Consider the following 14,845-nt stretch of genomic DNA (forward strand, 5'->3'; position numbering starts at 1 on the left):
GGTTGCGAAGCACTGCGTCACACCATATTACATTGTAGCACACTGGATTGCCGCGTAACGTATTGCAAATAAGGAATACTGCGTGAATGCCAATTTTCTCGCTCACACTTTTTTTAGCCTATGCAAAGGTATAAAAGGAGGAAAAAAAACAATTCTGTGAGGATCATATGGCATAAAATAAATTTAAAAGAGTCATTCACAAAGTTGACCTTTAAAAGAAAAAATAAAAATAAAATAAAATAGTACACATACGGGGGTGAGTTGCAGGTCTTTTGTACGAAAAAACTGTTTGCTTAAGAAAGCTCTCTATCTCTCTCTCTTTCTTTCTTCCTTCTTTCTCTCCATTTCGCAAGTTCGCGTCAGTTTGTGCGCCCTTGCCGAATTATTCAAAATGTGTGTGTGTTTAAAGTGGAGAATTAAAAATGGAATAACACAATTTGGCAGTTTGACAATTTGGTGATTTATCAGTCTGACAAAATACGAACTGATGGGAAAAAAAAAAAAAAATTGCAGTGCACTACTAGCTTTTTTTTTTTTTTTTTTTTTTGTTCATAACTTGTTCTGATGTTATCCTTTTCCTAATTCTCTCCCCTTTTGACACGAAAGTGTACACAACCATGTTGCATACATTTCCGTTTTGACGAAAAAGGACCTAATTGGGACTCCTCCCGAAAGCACAGCGAAATTGTCAACAAAATTGCAAATTAAGTTGCAAATGAGACTGATTCTTTTGCATGAACCGTTCAGGCAAAAAAAAAAAAAGAGAAATTTCAAATATTTGGTAGCATTAAAAGTGCTGCAAAAGTGGCAATTTAGCTGTAAAAGTATTCCTTTTTTTTTTTTTTTTTTTTTTTCTGATGTGCGTGAAAAAAAAAGTTGCACAAAATTGTTATGGCTAGAAAGGCACAACTTATTATTTTTCAAACTGTTTGTCCTGTTTGCGCAATTTTCCACGAACGTTAAACCACTCAACATTTATGCTCATTCTCATGCTTAAAAAAATGTGTAGGAATGTTCATAAAATCGTGCCGATTTTTCACAAGTGTCATCAGCCCGGGGGATAATCGCCTTGGTGTAAAATTATGCAACTGTTGGTGCGGCGTGTGCGAGTAGGGTAACGCATTGCGCGAAGGAAAGCACACTCCGCTGAGGAGGGGACTTACCAACCGCAGTTAAAGCATACGCCCATACGAACATGCATATGCTTACCCGAACATAGCCCTTATTGAAATGCCAACATGCGCGGCTTCATCGTGAGCTAAATTGCGCGTTCGCTTTGGTTTGCTGTGTTCACTTTGGTTTGCTATGCTTCGCTTCGCATACCTTTGCGTACCTTTACCGGAATTCGCCCCTTTGGCGAGTTTACCGCATTGGCCCCAGTTTGTTCACTTTTTGGCAAAATCCCGTTCTTTGCTCGTAAATTGCGCGAACGTAAAGAAGGCGCCTTTTCGCTGAGGAACATTTGGAAAGGGGCGCTTTACTACTTTGTCGCGCGGAGGGAACAGTAAGCCCAAGTGACGTTCGACGCTTTGCCCGTTCGCCCTTTCGCCTGTTTTGCTATTTTATTTTTCCCCCATTTCTCGCCTTGCCGCTCTTAAAAATTCGCTTTTCATTTTGCCCTGCGAGGCATTGCGCATGAAGTTCATTTGCCCTACTCGCTCCATGCACCAGAATTTCTTAAATCTGCCTCATTGCATTTTTGAGCGGCAAAACATCCCCCCGCATGTGCCTACCGATATGTATGTTCAGGCATGTGCATACGCGTAGTTCTGTGTGCTCGTTTGTTTTACACGGCTGCGCGTGCGCACTGGCATATGCGAATGGTTAAGCATTGTGCAAATGTTTAATGTGAGCACATTTTTTTTTTTTTCCTCCATTTGTCGTACGCGCATTTGTTGCACATCCGTGTGCTATACATTTGTATGTGTGTGTAAGCGTTTTCACGGGAGCCCGAGTTCGACGCATGCTCTTCTCTTGTTCTGTAGCACCAAGCCGTAAGTTGGGAAACAAGTTGCATTGTCATTTCAGTGCGCGTGATGAAAAGCAGTTCCAATTGCGACAGTGGCAGGTGCATTTTCTTCAAAAGCAAGCAGTTCGTGCGGTGCTCGCAAAAATGAACATAAAGAGGCATATGTAAGGGAAGAAAATACCACCGCCTTTGCTGCTACGACGAGCATAGTTAAACACGCGCAATTTTGGGGGAGACGAATTTTGAAACGCAAGAAAGCGTTGCAAAGGATCCAAGTGTAAGTGTACAACTGTGCTGTTGCCCGCGCTTAGGTCGCATTTGCGCGAAAGGGAGTCTTGTGATATGCGGCGACTAGCCGATTGTTCACGCGTGTGTATGTGTGTACGTTTGTACGTTTCTACCTTTTTATGTGTGTATTTCGTGTATGCATATGCAGGGGCATTCTCTCCCCCCTTTCCGTACATCACTACAGTGAGCCACGTGTAAATGACCCCGGAGTGTTTTTTTTGAGACTCCGCTAATGAATGCGCACCGCTGGCACACCCCTGAGGTTTTTTTGCTACCCGAGCCAATACTCCCAAAATGACGTGCACGCACATCTCAGTAGCAGCTGCGAATGCGATTTAGTGTAACCCGTCCTTTTTGATTTCCCTAGAGATGCAAAAAAAAAAAAAAAAAAAAAGGAAGGAAAGGAGCAGACCGGGGTAGCAGCAATTTATGGAACGTGTATGTCACCAACTCCGTTTTTAAGTTACCCTCGTGGTGCGCAGTGCTCTCCTTTTTTTTTTATTTTTTTGCAAAAAGGGGACAAAGCCCATTTGGCACTTCCCTGCTGGATTAGCACAATCCAACGGGGAGATGCGCCTTTCATTTTTCTTTGCCTCCTCCACGTAGTGTTCTTAAAGGGATGCAGTGAGTGTGCGGATGTGGAGAGCTAACATGAGCGTCGAGTACATCCACTGTGCGTTTGGCATACAAGCGTACAAGCGTACATATATATGGGTGCACATATATGTGTATTTATATTGCTGAACATTTTCTCTGCCATTTGTATAGCCACAGTTGTGTGCGCCCATGGGTGTAAGTCTACATGTGGGCACCTGCACACGGGAGTTATGTAGAAAAGCGCACAAGGTGCCTTCCAAGTAGAGTGACCTGAAGGATGCCCCACCAAGCAGAGCTACCAAAGGGGTGCCTTTTTCTTGCCAACAACTCAGCTAAGATGAAGCCCAAGTGCAGCCACAAGCTATCCTTGGCCAGCGCCGAGGAAAGCAAAAATGAAGAAATCGACAGGGAGTATTACAGCTGTATAAAGAACTGTGCCACTGATTTGCAGAATTTGTCTTTAAATTTTTTCCCCTCCATAAATACGTACACGTGCATTCCCAAAATAAATGCCATCAATTCGATAACCTTTCACCCCTGCATTTCGAGCCGAGATTATTTTAACAACACGTATTCGTTCAAGCCGTTGTTCACGCACCACTTCTTTAGTGACAGCGAGCAGGTGGGCGAGCCGGGCGAGCCGAGCGCGCACGAGAGGGAGCACCCCACCGCTTCGCCTCTTCCACCACTTTACTTCCCCCCCCCCCTGCAGGTCATCGGGTTCGACAGCCTCAAAATAGACTTCTACTACACATGTGACAACTACGAAGTTTTCATGAAGCTGAGCGGGTCCATAAGTGACCAGTATGAAAATTCCAACTACATCATGCTGATGCTTTTGCAGAATTTGTACATCACGACGCCCTACCCGGGTGGGTTCATCGAGACGGAGGAGGAGTTCCTGCGGATTCTTAGGAGAAACGAAGGGGTAGAGGGGGTAGAAGTGGTGGGGCCGCTAGAACGGGCAGGGCCGGTAGAGCGAAATGCGCAGGGCAGGGCGAAGGAGAAGACCAAAGCGAGCGGCGCCAAACAAAGTGCCGCACTAACGCAAGAGCAGATTTATAAACCCCCCGGGTTTATCATTTACGAAAAAAGACTCAGTGATGATATTTATTTGCAAATTAGGAAGTGTGGCTTCTCTTCGAAGTATTTTAAGTTAGAAAGTGTCAGCAATGCGGACGAGGAGGAGGAGGAGGAGGAGGAGGAAGAAGAGGAGGAAGAGGAAGAAGAGGAGGAGGAAGAAGAAGAGGAGGGGGAGAAGCCGGGGGAGAAGCCGGGGGAGAAGCTGGAAGCGAACCTGGGAGGCACAGATGGATCTGTCTACCAAAACGGCTTTGCAGATATGGTCCAAAATGAGAACACCCCTTCTAAGGATCAACCCTGTAGCCCCCCCAAAACCGACAGGAGTAAACACAAAAGGGGGAGCTCAGTTAAGGAGACAAAGAGTGAGCATAGGAAGAGTTCCAAAGGAGGAGAAATTAACAGCAGTTGCATAAATCAAAATGATAATCATAACATAAAGAGGGGACTTCCAAATGAGCCATGTGAGGATGACAGCAAGGGTGAAGGGAACGAAGCTGCCACGCCAAAATACGTCATCCATGATGATAACTGTGGGAGCAGCACAACGTCCAACGAATTTAACAAAGAAATTCTTAGGAAGAAGAGGTACTCGAAAACTTCCTTGGTTGGCTCGTGCACGAGGAGCAACGAGGAGTCCCTGTCGAGCAAGGAAAAGATAAAAAAAGAAAAGAAGACAAAGGAGCCCCCCACACATCCTGTAGTTGATGGCGCCGATTGCGGAAATGATAACTCCCCGGTCGAATTGAAGAAGGCAAAGAAGAACTTCACGAAACATGTTACGGAGCGGGACATGTCTAAGCTTTACCGGCAATACCTGCGCGTCGTGAGGGCCAAGAGGAGGAACAGCCTCGCCGCGAGGGGTGACTCCCTGAAGGAGAAGACCCCCGCTAGGAGGAAGTTGGAGAGGCAGAAATGTTCGGGGGGGTCCGCGCGGGGGGGCGCGGCTGTGCCTGTCGAAGAGAATGCGGCAGGAAATGCGGCAGAAACTGCGGCTGAAACGGTCGCTATACCTGCCGCTGTGCCACCCGCTGTGTCACCCGCTGTACCCGCCTCTATACCCGCCGCTGTACCCCCCGAGATGGGCGCGGCGAGCGAGTCGGCGGCGCCGCTCGATTCGAGTTCCCCAAAGAGAGGAAGTCCTCCAAAGAGAGGAGGTTCGCCCAAAAAAGCGTGTTCGCCAAAGAGAGGAAGTTCACCAAAGAAGGGGGGATCGCCAAACCAGCGAGCCTCACCAGGTAAGGGCGGCTCCGCGAACCAAGCAGTAGAACCCCCCCAGGGGAACGCACCTCACGAGAAAGGAACGAACAGCAGAAGGAAGAAAAACGTGCGAGAAGAACTCCCCGGGGCTAAGTACGATTACACAGTTAAGAAGAACTTTGAGTTGCTACACAGAAAGGTGGAGTGGTTCTACCACTGGTTTATAGAAAGCGCCTCTAACATAGAATATGACTACCGGTGGAGTGTCATTTTGCCCTACATAGTGTTTAAGCATGATGAGGAGAAGAAGTTCACAGAAAATAATTTCATCGAGAATTTAAACGTGCAGCTTCTTAAGAACCGATCCGCTAATGTGAGTGTTCTTCCGAGTGTCAAGTTGGAGGCTGCGGCCCCCCCAAGTGTTGCAGTCAGCAACGAGGAAGTGTCTCCCCCGATGGGGAAGGATGTGGAGACTGGGAATAAGAAGAAACACAAGCGAGGAGCGACAGCTGCGGTGAGGGAAAAGAAGCAGGTGAAGAAGAGGAAGAAGGGTCAGGGAGGAGCGGCAGGGGAGCAGACACTCGAGTGTGTAGGAGATCGTGTTGGAGATCGCGTAGGAGAGTGTTTCCCCGAAGCGGCGAATGACCTGCAGAGCGGGAGGGAGCAACCCGAAGGAAGGGTGAAGAAGGAGAGCAGCAATAAAAGGGAGAACACTCAAGAGAGTCACCACGATGGCCACACAGAAGCGGTCTTCGATCAGAACGAGTACGTCCTTACCAGCGAGATTGTCATCAAAGCGATTGAAAACACTCTGAAGGATGTGCGGAGTCAGGACGAAGAGGAGTATTACGCATTTCATAAAAATCATGATGTCATTTATTTGTACTCCGATTTGGAGAAAGGCGGGGGGGAGGCAGCAACCAAGGGGGAGGCGGCAGCCAGGGGGGCAGTGCAAAATACCCAAGCAGTAACCGACGTGAAGGGGGAAAGGAAGACCACGGGGAGAAAGGGGTCCGCGGCTGAAGGGGGGAAGGAAATACCCCTCAAGGAGGAAGAGCCGGTGGAAGACGTAAATGAGCAGGATGGAGAAAAGAAGAGGAAAAAGAGTAAAAACAAAAATGAGGCTAAAAGTGAAGGCAAAAGTGAGGGCAAAAATGAAGCCCAAAATGAAGGCACAAGTGAAGCCAAAAGTGAAACCCACAATGAAGGCAAACACAAAAGCAAAGACAAAAGGAGAGATAAACAAAAAAGCAAAGCCAAAAGGGACGCTAAAGGCGAAGATAAAAAACAAAGCCTCTACTACTTCTATCTCTTCGGATTGGCCACGACCTACACCTTTTTCACCTTCCAATTTGACCGAAACAGAATTTCGCAGTTTTTAATATTTCCCCCGATGCAGAGCAAAGGGCTGGGGATGAAGGTGCTGGAGAAGATATACCACCTATCTATTGTTAATTCGAATGTGAAAGAAATTACTGTAGAGGACCCAGCGGTCTCGTTCACCCAGCTGAGGGACATCATCACCATCAAGATGTGCATCGACTTGAGGATTCTTAGCCCCACCATCCTCTACCCAAGTGATTATTTAAAAACAAAAAATATAGACAAGGAATATGCCGATTTAGATAAAAGGAAATTCATGAAGGTGTGCAAAGAGACACACAAGCAGATTACTAGGATGATTGAGACTTTGCTCTTGGCGGGTGTTTTGCCGCACCCCGCCCCCAGCTATGCAGATATTGGGGAGGATAAAGCCTCGGGCGTTAGGAAGAAGGAGAAGAAGAACGAAAGCCCCGACTCCCTCAATTCGATGGAGCACTTCGAGTCCTCCGATTTGTGCAAAGACGTGCGCATCAAGATTAAGAAGCGCATCAAAAATGACTACATTGGCAATTTGATTAACAAGAATATGAACTGCATGGCGAGCGACGTCTTCCAGGACTACGTAATGGGGAGGGAGAGTCAGGCAAAGCATCACTCATTAGCGGTACGCCCACCGCCGCGATACAGTTTATTTCATTTATTTTTTTTTTTTTTTTTTCCCCCACTTCAGGTCAAGGAGGAGCTTTACAAACTTTGGAAGAAGCAGTGCAAGGTCTACTACAGGTGAGTAGCGATGGAGGGGTCGAGCCGTTTAGCCCAGCGGGTGGGGCAACAAATGGTGTAGCGGCAGTTTTAGGTGGGGACCCCTCTGGCACATCCTACACTCATTCCCACATGGCACCTCCACCGTTGCACCCCCCATTTGCGCACCTTTCGCAGGACGATCAAAAAGTTGAGGTCCCTCTACCCACTGTAGGGACAACTGCGACTGTTAAGTGGACATGCCGGATGTATAAGAGGTGACAGGGCGGGATAGGCAAGTGGGAGGAAAATTCCATTTAGTGGTTCATTTAAGGGTTCGCTTTGACCTGAGTGTTCTCGCCCATTTGAGTAATTTACCCCCCACACACACACATGCGGTGCACATCTGACGAGACGTATGCGAGGAGGCAGCGGTTCACTCGCGCGCTGCGCTTCCCTTCCCCCAGGCGACGAAAAAAAAAAAAAAAGAAGCAGCGAGTCGGTTTTGTCACATTTGTAATGTTTTCCTCGAAGGGCAATATATACGCATATACATATATATGTGTGCACTTTTCATTTAACTTTTTTTTTTTTTTGAATGTGTCTCCTTCATCACGCAGGTGCGTGAACAGCTTCGCGATTAGCCGTTTGAACAGTTCCGCTAATCGCCGCTTGAATAGCCGCTCGAATAGCCGCGCGAATAGCCGCTCGAATAGCCGCTCGAATAGCCGCTCGAATCGCCGCTCGAATAACCGCCTGAACTCCTGCGTGCCTGGTGGAAGGAGGTGGCGGCCGACCATGTGCCCTCCTCCCAACCGCGACGAGTCGGCGGAAGCAGCGCTACGCTAGGCCGACGAATTTTCCTCATCATAGGCATTTTGATTATTGATGGAGGGTTCATCCTGAATGCCTAAAAAGATATTGTTAAAGTCTTCGTCATTTTGGTGTTTATATTTTGGCTTGGTAATACACGAAATGAATAAAATCCGTTTATTTTTCTTCGCAAAAAAAAAATAATTAAAACTTGAAATGCTTTCCTTATCCACATAGGGGTCATTATCTGTGTCGTTCAAATACGTGTACACATCGCAGTGCTTAAAATCGATCAACTCTTTTAAAATTTTCCAAACCCTTTTGTTAAATCCGCGATATATATTTTCAATGACGTAAAATAAATTGTAGTTTATGTTATCTATGACCGTGTTCATATTTTTCATTTGCTTCAAATTTGATTTACTTAAAAATTTAAATTCGTAATCTGGGAATACGTAGTTTAGTATGTTGATGACGTTCGTGAGGATGTTTTTTTTTTCCTTGCTGTTTATCACTTCTGGCAGTTTTTTCTTTATCGCGTTTTTGGGCGGCCCCCGCTTGCTGCTGCAGTCGGTGGTGTTGCTCGTGCCGGCCGAGGTGTCCGCGGATAAGACAGCCGAGGTGTTAGCGGGTAAGCTAGCCGGTGTGACAGCCGAGGTGCCCCCCTTGCCGCTGTCGCCGATATCGCCTATGTCACCGATATCGCCGTTATCGCCCATATCGCCGATGTCGCCGTCCCCTGCGAGGTCCGCACCTACGCTGTAGCTGGGGGGCGCCTTGTCAATTTCTTCGAACAACTCAATTTTGGCCTCGATAAATCTGTCGTGTGCCTCAAGCCTCTCTAAAATTAAATTCACATCGTTCAGATTGGCAATGTCCAGGTTGATCATTTTGCGGCGTGTGCGTGTGCGTGTGCTTGTAGTCTCTGCTGCCTCGGCTCGACTGGTCCGTCTCAACTGATTTGGGCTTATGTCTCCGCTTCTAGCTCTGCTTGTCTGTCTCGCGCGATGCTTCTGCCGCTTCCCTTGCCGTTACATTGTAACACGAATAGGAGGGGTCTCGGTGCGGGCTTTCTTCTAAACGTCCAGTGGGGCTGCGTCGCTTGCGCGCAATGGTTAAGTGTGTTGCGCGGGGGGAGGCGGAGAAGCGGCGTGGAAGCGGCGGTGAAGTAGCGGTGAGGTGGAATTGACAAGATGACAAACGGGGAACCGCACGATGCAAGTCACCATAAGTAACATACGCACCGTACACACCGCGCGCGGGTCGCAGTTGGCCCCCCCTTTAGGCTCAACGCGTGAACTGCGTAAAACTGCGCCCCGCCCTGGTTACGCGCCGCAATTGAATAGCTGCCGAGGGGCGAGCATGCACATGCGTATGCATATGTACATTTATGTGCACAATGCTTTTTTGTTTTTTCGTTTTTTTTTTATTTTTGTTTTTTTTTATTTTTTGTTTTTTATTTTTGCGCGCGCCCGTCAGTACACTAGAACAAACGAACTCGTGCAGTTGTGTGCTTGCCTTGATTGATGAGTGAACAGATGGCAGTCATTTTTTTTTTTTTCCCTGTCCCGTTTTTTTTTCGCTCTTTTCCCCATCTCACAATGAGAAGAAAAAGGCGTGCAAGCCCGCATGCCTTTTGCACGAATGATCCTGCAATGTACGCATGTACTCCTTTTGCGGGAAAAATATTATTTTCTAAAAGGAACTAAAAATGGAGAGCCACGGAAAAGAGTGAAAAAAAAAAAAAAAAAAAAAAAGTTAAAAAATGTGGGATAAAATGCGGGATACAGCACGGAATACAGTGCGGAATACAAAGCGGAATACAATGCGGAATACAAAGCGGGATGAGGTGCCCCCTGGCATGGTCGCTAAAATAAAGACAATGCGGGGAACGAGTTGCATTCGCGAAGAAAAAAAAAGGAGAGTAAACTTTTTCGCGCTTCGTTTCATCGCTGCGCAAATCTAAATTGCGTACAGCGAATGCGTTTTTTTTTTTTTTTTTTCTTTTTTTTGCGTACGGTGCGCACGTGCGGGTGCACATGCGGGTAGGGACTCCAAAAAGTACGCAGAGGTATGCCGCTTTGAACGGCTTCGCGAAAATGCCCGATTGAACAATAAATGGTCACAACACTTTCGAGCGTTTGCTTCGTCGAATTGTAGTTGCCCCTTTTTAAAGCCATTTTTGTAAACATAAAAGAGTATGCGTTTTTTTTTCCTTCTTTTTTTCCTTTTTTTTTCCATTTTTTTCTTTCTCCTCTGTATGATCGTATAATAGCAGCGAAGAGAAGAATGCACTAGCGAATTGCACAAAAAGGGCCATGCTGACCATGTGCGTGCAGCCCTGTCAGAGGGAAGGTTCCTCAACTGGGGGATGCCCACAAGGGGGCGAGCAAAAGAAATCGAAATGACGTAAAAATGCGGATGTTATAATGTGATGTGTAACAGTGCGTGCAGCGATACGCTCCCCCCACCCTCTTCGCGATTTAAAATGCGGACACTCCTAAGAGAAATATAAACATCCCTACCTACGCTGACATGACTCCTCATTATCTGCACCCTCTGAACAAATGTGTGCACATTTTCGCATGTTGAAAGGACAAACTAGTTGAAGTGATCGTCAGGCCTTTTCTTTGGGGAAATGCCCCCAGTGTGATTCTCCATTTACACCCCCGCTGCAATTGCATACAGGGATTAAAAAAAAAAAAAAGCTATCATTTCTTTCTGTTCGTACGCAGGGGCGGATTTTTCTTCGCCCAGTGTGTTGCTAGGCCATGTTGACATCTTCCTACCCGCTGAGTCTGCCTTTTCCCCAATCCTCACTCCCCATGCTTATCGAATTTAATGTAATTCCCCATCTATTTGAGAAAAAAAAAAGAGTTCTCTTCTCCTTAAATGGTTCCTAACTGCACGTGGTTACCTCCCCCCGTGAGGGCCGTTCGCTCGACCGGACGAGGCCAACGCCTCGAAGGGAAGAAAAAATAACGCTTCCCACTTGACGCCTCCATACGGTGTGCACGTAAAGATGCGCATATAATATATGTACCAATTTGCAGAAAAAAGAAAAAGGAAAAAGGAAAGCTCTAATAGGCAACATGTACACGCAAGCGTACTTCGGAACAGTCCACTCCGATTGTAACTTTCTCCCTATCGAGGCTTCCCTCTTATAAAAGGTTAAAAAATGATGAACAAATGGCAACTGAGAATTGAGCAAGCTAAATTTTTTTTTTTTTTTTTTTTCTAAATTTTTACCTTACCTGTTCATATTTTTTTTAAGCATTTTTTTTATTTTACATTTTTGACTTCAAAACGGTGAGTCATAAAAAAATGTCTTCGAAAATGTCCGCGAGGTAGAAGCCAATGTTGTGGTAACTTAGCCAAACAGAGAAGCGGTACCTCCTGCTATGCCGCTCAGCAAACGAGCACATCAACTCGCATATACACTATAACATACACTGTGAGCTACACAAACGCCAACGCGAAATGAGCCCCCCCGGGGGATGCCCCACACGACTGCGTCACCCCCCCCATGGCCTTTGCAGCCAAAATGAAGGGGAATTTCCTCCTCTTCAAAAATTATGCAAAATGGCGCAAACGAGGCAGTCATCAAATGGGCACAAAATGGTGTGCACACAGTGTAGCAGAGCTGGTGAATACAAAAAAAAAGGGCGGCGATAAGAACAAACAGTTTTCCACAGGACATATAAAAGATGGAATTAATAAATACACAAGTGAAGCCCCAACACAAGTCAGCTTCCTAAATGCAGATTTCGCCCAAAAGTTTGGTCACCACAACTATGATGACGATGATGTCGCTTTGGCGCGCAATGCGGAGGGGCCCTTTTACGAAAACGAGAGGAAACCACATGACCAGATAAAATTGTGGTGTGCAAAAAGTCTCAAACTGTTAAGTTTGTGTGTAATCACTTCCCTGTTCTTCTATTGCACATTTAAGAAAGTGCCAGAGGGGTATATCTGTTTAGTGCAAAACAAAAATGACGCCACAGTGTTGCCATACATTTATGACGACCTGATGACATTCTTCTTTAATCCGTTGAAATATAAAGTTCTTATAATCAGAGTCATTCCAATTCAAAAGAAGTTTACACGTGTGTACGAGACGTTGGATAAGAAGAAAGTCCGCGTAAAGTTGCAAGTCAAAATGAAACCCAAAATTCCGTTTATCATCGAAATATTTAGTTCCTTCGGGGTTAATTACAGCACGAATTACATCGAAAGGGAAATGAATTTGGACATTATGAATGTTGTGAAGAATTATCACTTGGATACGTTAGTAGAGGAAAATAAAGAGGAGGACCCTATGCCACACGTTACCGTGGAGGACGCAGTTGATCAAATTATGGACAGGTTTTACGACTGCTCCGTTTTTCACAAGATAATTCTTTTGGACGTCTCCATCCTGTTTGAACGGGTAGAATAGAGAGAAAAGAGGTCACCCCGTTTAAATAGCGCAACGTTCCGCGGAAGGCTTCGCGTATGCGGGGGTACACTCATTAACGGTATACATAACAACGACAAACGTTACCAAATTGGGCATAGCTAGCCGTGTGCAAATGTTCATGTGTGCTTTTTTCCTATCATGTGACGCAATTACGCAAGGTGGGTTGAATTACGCCTGGCGCCCCCACTGCGCGAGCGTCACAAGTGGTGAATCCCCCCGTTGGTTCATATGATTCACCCACTTTGCGAAATGGGCATTTTTGTCCAACTTCTCCCCCCCGCCTACAATGTAAAATTACAGCGGGATTTGCGCACACAGAATTGCTGCAAATCCAATTTGTGACGATCCATTTTGTGATGATCCATTTTGAGCCTTCGTCAGCACCCAGTTAAATGCCTCCACGCTGGGGGTCCACTCTCCTACGTCAGCACGTTGCGCAACAGTACCGCAAAACGGTTGAGCCTTTTTCTGAATGATGCGACGGGTTGGAAAAAAAAAAAAAAGAAAGAGTGACAACACAATGGAAAGATTTAAAAGGAGAAAATTTTCCTTGCCAAAGTTTCTAATTAAGATAAATGAAATTAAATTAATTCATATCATGCTGCGCCACGCAGTAATAATTTGGAGCCTATGGGAACTTCTTCCCTCGCGCCTGTTGGTTAATGTCGCCCATTTTCCATTTTCACCTGAACCGTTCAGGCAAAACACAATTTAAGCGCAACAAAAGGGGAAACTTCTTCGTTTCGCAAAAATTGTCACACCGTTATGTAGGTAGTCTCCATTTTGCCCCCCTTTTTACGCATTCGCATTGTTACTTCGTCGAACTTCTAAAAGAAATGGGCCGCAAATCACCCCCTGCTGCTGCAACTTCTGATGAGAATTGTCACAATAGGGGAAGTTATTCGATTTCCAACATCTGCACACGGAAATTTTTTTGGATTTTTTTAGCGGAGGGTACACTTTCTCGACGTGCACAGCCTTTAAGTTCCGCAGGTTTAAAATGTCTCCTTTTTTTCTAAAAAGGTCAACTGGCTTTTCCTTTAGTAATAAGTTCCCCATCGTTCTTTGGGTCGGCCCAAGACGGTGCGCTTTTTCGCGTCCTGCACGCTTCGTAAATATGATTTGGCGAACTGCTTCGTCACTGCTACGCGTTGCTACACACCGCAGGGGGGTAAATGGACAGCCAAGAGCGTCGTTACGACTATGCCGTTGCAGCTATGCCGTTACGACTGCGCTGTCATGTTTATACGCTGCTTAAAGCGGGGGCTTCGCGGTGGAGAACAAACATACATTAATATGTTTTTTATTTTTCACACACATCACACCCTTTTTTTTGTCATTCCTCCGATGCGGCAAATGTCTTTTTTTTTTTTTTTTTTTCCAAATTAAAAAGTTGCTAGTTCTGGCTTGGCAGGCTTCCCCCCTTTGGTGACGCAAAAAAAGGGACCATCACACGTGTGCACGTGAAAAATAGGCAACACGAAACTGAGGCGGGTCAAAGTGGGGTTAACACGAGAAGGGGAAAAAAGGATTTCCCATTTGTGGAGGAGGGGTGGGGGGCACATCACATACGGAGTGTACCACTTCAAGGGGAAAAAACTGCGCAGAGTAATTTCGTTCTTCTCTTTTTTTTTTTTCTGCTACGGGGGAAAATAAATACATGGACGTATGCACACAAGTCGGCAACTTCAGCAACTTCTGTAATTTCCGCAATTTGGGGGTTCCCTTAAGGTGCATACGGAATGGCCCTTGCGAACAGGGGTTTCATTTTTTTTGCGTTGCACAAATGCGAGGAGCACTTAACGGGGGGAAGGAGAGTTCCTTTATCCTTTTTAAGTGCAACAGAGTGGGAAGAAATATGCGCACATGTGGACACGCGCACGCGTATGAGCAGGTGTAAATTCGCGTAAAACGAAAGTACACATGTGCAATCGGCGTGTCCGCTTTCCGTGTAAGGGAAGCGGAGAGGCGGAGAAAGAAATGTGCTGGGGGGACCTGGCCAGGACATACAATCGGTTTTTTGTTTTTTCTTTTCTGTTTTTTTGTATTTTGTTTTTTTCCTTTTTTGCTCTTTTCCGAATGGCAAATTGGCAAGCTAGCAATTGTACGCGGGGGAGGCGACAATTGGGGAGAAACAAAAAAAAAAAAAAAAAAAAGTTTCACATAAATGTCGGCATACGCTTCAACCCATTTGGTATGCATAATTAACGCGAGAGTTTCGCGCGAAAGTTTTTTTTTTTTTTTTTCACTCGTAAAGGGAAAATAACTTGGCAAATGTTTGCTTCCTTCGCGTTTGAAAATGTAAAAAATAGGCAAAAAAAAAAAGTGAGCGGCCGCCTTTGCAAAAGAGTGAACAGGTTAAACGCGGGCACGTA

General features: G+C 45.9%; 4 protein-coding genes across 4 annotated transcripts; 2 read left to right on the plus strand and 2 right to left on the minus strand.

Annotated features, from left to right (window-relative positions):
- Positions 1 to 3,191: 3,191 nt before the first annotated feature.
- On the plus strand, positions 3,192 to 7,244 carry PVX_089910 (hypothetical protein, conserved; the record flags this gene model as incomplete). Its single annotated transcript, XM_001615024.1, has 2 exons — positions 3,192 to 7,121; positions 7,188 to 7,244. The coding sequence occupies 2 exons, from the start codon at positions 3,192 to 3,194 to the stop codon at positions 7,242 to 7,244; spliced, it is 3,987 nt and encodes a 1,328-aa protein (XP_001615074.1).
- Positions 7,245 to 8,043: 799 nt separating this feature from the next.
- PVX_089915 (hypothetical protein, conserved) lies at positions 8,044 to 8,901 on the minus strand (the record flags this gene model as incomplete). The annotated part of the gene is made up of 1 exon (XM_001615025.1): positions 8,044 to 8,901. The coding sequence occupies one exon, from the start codon at positions 8,899 to 8,901 to the stop codon at positions 8,044 to 8,046; it is 858 nt and encodes a 285-aa protein (XP_001615075.1).
- Positions 8,902 to 11,308: 2,407 nt separating this feature from the next.
- Positions 11,309 to 12,449, plus strand: PVX_089920 (prohibitin-like protein, putative; the record flags this gene model as incomplete). The annotated part of the gene is made up of 1 exon (XM_001615026.1): positions 11,309 to 12,449. Exon 1 carries the CDS (start codon positions 11,538 to 11,540, stop codon positions 12,447 to 12,449), a length of 912 nt encoding a protein of 303 aa, XP_001615076.1. The 5' UTR covers positions 11,309 to 11,537.
- An 816-nt stretch (positions 12,450 to 13,265) lies between these two features.
- Positions 13,266 to 13,529, minus strand: PVX_089925 (hypothetical protein, conserved; the record flags this gene model as incomplete). Its single annotated transcript, XM_001615027.1, has 1 exon — positions 13,266 to 13,529. One exon carries the CDS (start codon positions 13,527 to 13,529, stop codon positions 13,266 to 13,268), a length of 264 nt encoding a protein of 87 aa, XP_001615077.1.
- Between the last annotated feature and the right edge of the window lie 1,316 nt (positions 13,530 to 14,845).

The sequence above is a fragment of the Plasmodium vivax genome, chromosome 5, assembly GCF_000002415.2.
Source record: "Plasmodium vivax chromosome 5, whole genome shotgun sequence".
In the NCBI taxonomy this organism is placed as follows: domain Eukaryota; phylum Apicomplexa; class Aconoidasida; order Haemosporida; family Plasmodiidae; genus Plasmodium; species Plasmodium vivax.